At 32.0% G+C, this 5,416-nt stretch overlaps 1 protein-coding gene across 1 annotated transcript; it reads right to left on the reverse strand.

The window, feature by feature from the left end:
• Window positions 1–1,388: 1,388 nt before the first annotated feature.
• LOC107449073 (uncharacterized) lies at window positions 1,389–4,938 on the reverse strand. Its single transcript, XM_071183825.1, has 2 exons — window positions 4,303–4,938; window positions 1,389–1,463 (listed from the first exon to the last, which is right to left on the reverse strand). The coding sequence occupies exons 1-2, from the start codon at window positions 4,936–4,938 to the stop codon at window positions 1,389–1,391; spliced, it is 711 nt and encodes a 236-aa protein (XP_071039926.1).
• Window positions 4,939–5,416: the final 478 nt, after the last annotated feature.

Raw genomic sequence — 5,416 nt, forward strand, 5'->3', positions numbered from 1 at the left:
AATTTTTAAAAGTCGAAAAATACTTTTTAGATTATCGATAAAATTAAATTAGTGTAACAACATACTATTGACTGGGAATCAAGATATTTAAAAGATCGTAGAGTAATTTCTAAAAAAACATAAACGAGAAAGTTAAAAATAGTAATAAAAATTTTTTAAGAAACAATTTGTCTAACGAACAGCGCATAAAAAATCTGCAAGCTATTATTGACGTCAAAGATGCTTTATTAATTTTTGTAATTGGTACTTATTGAAATAATAAAACTAAGCTTTGAACCAAAAAGCAAAATTAATGGAGAAAATGTACTCATTTGTTTCGGGGAACTGTCTAAAGTCACATTGCTATTATAGACACCAACGATGCATAATTTTAGTAATAGGTCCACTGCCATCATGGAAATTGGTGCAGTTTAATACGTACCAAATATGCTCTTATATAGGGACAAAGTATTTTATAAGTAAATTCGGTGCCGATTACAGCTGCACCAATACTGTATGTACATTTTCATGGCAAATTTTTTGCGGCCCCTCGAAGAAGTAACTACAGGAGAAAGTAGTTTGATGGTGGTAAATTTTAAATATGAGTGGTCATGAGCAACAGCATTCAGTCAGATAATTATACAATTTACCGTTATTTTGATGGAATGAACTAATAATACGTGCTTTGCTTAATATCGTAAAGCTACCGAGAAGGCCACCAAATAATAATTAAATAAAATTCATTGCAATTATTTTACCTGTATCATTTGTGTCATTGTTGTTATTGTGACATGATTGCGAGATTTAAAAAGAACTAGCTTTTTTGGAAGTTCTGATTTGACCGCTTTTTACTTGTTTATTACTGTTTGTTCTTGTTGCAAGGTCTGTTTGATCTTGGTGCACCCGCATTCGTTAGTGTTAGCGTATTGTTCTAGCAGCGAGATTAAGTTCATTTTTTAAATTGTCACTTAAGCTTAAATTTCAAAGTTAGTATATTTTTAACAAGATAAGAAGTGTTTTTTAACGATTATTTTTTTTCAAATGACAATTCTTACTTCTTGAAATGACAGGTCTTCAAATGACGATTCTTATAACGATTTTTCTTTTAAACATAAATAATAAATCGGGTAACAAATATACATATACAAGAAATGCTACTCAAGAAAGAACACAATGATCGCGTTGTGAACCACATAGCTTCAAAACACACTACAAACAGTAACCCGGAAGTATAGATAGTCAAGAGCATGCAGCGCCTCCTAGTGCAGAAAACACCAAACAAAAACTAGAAAACTTTCAGTAACAATGTTTTTTCCTCTAACGCTTTTGTAAAACAAGCTTAAATTAAATTTAATATTTAAAAAAAAGGGTAAAAGTTGTAATGTGACTTAATATATGATCATTTTCAGCTAATTTGTGCTAAAAGGACCTATGTTACCCATCATGCCCGGGCATGAAGCCTTTGTCCGGACCATGGTCCCGACCTGCATAAAAATAAAGAGTAAAAAAATAAACTTAAGAGTTTCATCGTTTGAAATAATTAATGCAAGAATGAAAAAAAGATTTTTTTTTCCTCCTAAATCACATGCCTTTTTAACTTCCTTAAATTAATTAACGAAATTTAGAATAGAACGGGGGAAAGAAAAAAATTTCTTTCTTTTGCAATTGTGTGTTAATGAGATAGCTTTTTTGATAGCTACTTATAATGCCCTTTCGAAGAAAGAAACTTTTTTTTTTAATTCATTTTCATTTGGATCTTTATTTTTCCTTTGTAGTATGACTTCAAATATCTTATTAAAGACCTCTAATATACTTCCCTCTCAAAAATATTTTTTTATTTATTTGTTTTAGATTGAAGTTGAAGGATCTAGAAGAAGGTTTCGGAAATCTGAAATGAGCAAAACACTTTTACACTTGAGTGTTCAGCCTCTTAACTTGAAACTTTTGACTAATTGCGATTTAGACAATGCAAAACTTTTTGTCCCCTTTTTTGTTTAAATTTCGGTCAGTTGAATTCTGCACAGAATAAGTAGTACAACTTAACCTCTGCCTTTCATATAAAATTAACTACATTTATAGAAGATTATTTTATTTTTATAACCATCATTGAACAGTCGTCCCAACTCCGTAGCCTTGTAATTTTGAACCCAATCCAGAGGGCAACTTCTGGATCAAGTATTGGGAGAAATTTTCTTCGTGGAGGAGTTTTTGATGGAACTAACCAGCATTTGCGTTACATTGCGAGAAAAACCACGAAAACCTCCCACGGTTAGCCTGACGGCAAGGGGACTAACTCATGATCCGTCTACCACTGAGGATATTTTATATCAGCACTGTCGTCGGTGTAAGCCGGGTGCGGAATTCGTATCGACCAGTCATCGCTGGGATATGAACTCGGTTCAATTAATTAGAAGGCGAACGCTCTATCCCCTGAGCCACCACAGCTCTAAGGAAAATTATGAAATATTCGCACTAGCAAATTACGGAATACAGTGTAGATATTTATCTCTTAAATTTGAAAGAGAAATAAAATTTACGCGCAGTGTTCTAAAAAAAATAAAAAAAATACTGACCACCGTTAATAACTTTTGATCTAATGATCGGATCTTTATGTTCTGGGACACAATCTTAATGGTTTGAAGCGGTGACCTCAAATATGTTAAATATAAGGGAAGACGATATTTTAAGTGTACGAAATCAGACAGAAAAACGTACTATCTCTCTGCATAAGCATTCCTTTTTTTCGACAGATTCGAATTTCTGACCCACAAAATAACTTAATTCGCAATCTGAGAAATATGGTCCCCGTAGTTTAGTGAGGAGAGCGATCCAAAGTTTGGACCCCTTAATGTTAATTTTACTTTTTACGTAATTCGCTATGTCTCGAAAACTTTCAATGCGAATTGAAAAATTTTTGCATACAATTATAAAATTTGTTTGCCCAAAGATAATTCCATGCAAAAAAATAAATTTTAGTAAATATTTATTTTTTTTAACAATTTATTTAATAATAGTAAAAATAAAAATTGAATTGTAAGGTAGAAATTTTTTTACATTATTTTAAAGTATGTAATTTTACATGACAAAATACAAAATTTAAGCAAAATCGGTCGAATAGTTCCTGAGGAATGGAATTTTAAAAAAGTCGTATAGTTAAAATTTGATTTCTCAGGAGCAATTCAACCGATTTCGTTCCAATTTTGTATTTTTTTCCAGCCACGTAATTTTATGATTAAATATAGAAAAAAAATTACTTTTGAAATCACAATTAATTTGGATTTTTTTGGACGGAAACATAACCAAACATTCTACTTTCATTTGAAAGAAATTCAGATTATTTTAATTCAAGGGTTCGATTTAAATATTTATACAAACTAATGCAAATAATTTTTTAAACTCTCCCTTGCTTTTTCCGAATGATTTTCCTTTTCGTTCCTTTTGATGTTCAAGTGACGTCTAATCATCTAATTTTATTGTATGTTTCGATTTTGATGATGTTTCTACTCATTTAAAAAGAATTTTTATCAATTTGAATTTTTACGATGAAACTTTTTTCCACGTGAGTTACTTAAGTTTAGTTTTCTTTCAGATTGATCCATATTCACTGCTAAGAAAAATTAAACTATTAAAATTTATCGATTTGAAATTATATTTTGGGTTTTCGATATGAATTTTCATTTATTTTTTTCTTAATTTATTCGAGTTTTTTTTTATTTCAGTTACATTTAGCAATTTTAACTCATTTAATGGCGGGGGAAAATTAAACGAATAACTTATTAAAAAAATCGAAATGACGCTTTTCCCAATTTGAGTTTCCAGCTTTGTTTTCCAAAAATTCGTATGTAATTTCGATACTATTTTTAATTTTTAAACATACACACTTTTTTCTAACTTCTAGGACAGGTGAAACGAATAAGCGAAATAAACTCTAATCACGAAGAGATTAAAAGAAATGAAGCGTTAGCAGCATACAAGTAAAATTTTGGATCAAGAACTTTTTTCTGTTCTGAAGAAACGGGTAAAACAGATACATCAGCTCCAGTTTCGATAAGAAAATTTCGTTTACTAGAGTGATCATAAATAATAAGGCGACTTGAATTCTGGCTACCATCGTCTTGCGCCGCCAACGATGACCTAGTTAGTTTTCCGATTTTTCGAAATTAGCAACAAATGAACAGTGCATCTGGTTGACTTTTTACCAAAACGACGATGGTACCAACAAATACCTTCCCTTGAATTTGATCGGTTCCTATAATTGGAACTTTGGCGATTAAAATTATTCTTATTTCTAGAGGTACTGCGTGATCTTCCCAGCTCACTAACTTCTTTAGAAAGTTCATTAATTATGTCTAATATTGTTGATAAATTCAGACTTTCTGATTTAGTCGCTTCTGAATTTCTATTGGCAGAAAATTCGCCAACGCACTGGTACCTGCCGCAAGTTTCTAAAATTTTATCACCCATTTCAGCCAGTTTATCAAGAGTTTCAGTGCTGACAGCTAAAATGGCTTGAACTTGCTGCGGCAATTGTTGTAACCAAAGTGGTTTTAAGACATTGTCATTTACTTTACCCATCGCCAAATTCCGCATTTCGCGTAGCAATTGACTAGGGCGCTTATCGCCAAGATCTAGTTTGGAGAAGAGTTTTTTTAGTTGAACACTTTCGGAATCACTCAAATGAGCAATAAGTGCTTCCTTTAATGCGGTATATTGATTTTCTACGGGAGGTGACAAAACTATATCACTTACCGTATTCAAAATTTTCTGTTCCAAGGCAGCAACGGTGATGTTGTGCTTTGTGATTTCAGCCGAAACGTGACAATTCTTAAATTGAGCTTCAATATGCGCAAACCATAATTTCGGAGTTTCATTCCAAAACGGAGGAGGCTTTACTAAGACGCCTTCAATATATTTAGAAGTACTTGGATTATCGAGTTCTGTATCTCCAGTATTAGGCATAGCTTCTTCTATGGTTGCAATTGAGTTATCAAAATCACGTCCAAAAGTCACCAGTGAAGCGCAATGAATGGTTTGAAGAATAAACACATTAAATAATTATTATTTACCCAAGACAAAATTTATGATGGTACCATCAAAGGATTTTGATGGTTTATGTTGGTTTCAACAAGATTCTTGATGGTCCAACATGTGTTGATGGGCACCATTATACAACAATTTCCATCATGGTTTGTTGGTTTTTGATGGACCAACAAATTCCAACATAGCAAGATGGAAAATGTTGCTGTATTGCTATGATGGTAAACCATCAAGTAATGTTGGATTTTTCATGGACCAACAGTAACCATCATATTATGATGGAATATGTTGTATTCCCTTTATGATGGTCAACCAACATGGTATGTTTACTATTGATGGACCAACAACAGTCATCAAAATATGATGGAAATTGTTGGTTTACATTTATGATGGTCTACCA

Source organism: Parasteatoda tepidariorum, chromosome 7 (genome assembly GCF_043381705.1).
Source record: "Parasteatoda tepidariorum isolate YZ-2023 chromosome 7, CAS_Ptep_4.0, whole genome shotgun sequence".
NCBI lineage: Eukaryota > Metazoa > Arthropoda > Arachnida > Araneae > Theridiidae > Parasteatoda > Parasteatoda tepidariorum.

Bases quoted from the DNA above. Each gene is read 5' to 3' on its own strand.
- LOC107449073 (XM_071183825.1), bottom strand. From the start codon at position 4,938: ATGCCTAATACTGGAGATACAGAACTCGATAATCCAAGTACTTCTAAA. The intron at 1,464-4,302 runs GTTAGTGAGCTG...ATTTTTATGCAG, and splicing joins TTAATGAACTTTCTAAAGAA to GTCGGGACCATGGTCCGGAC.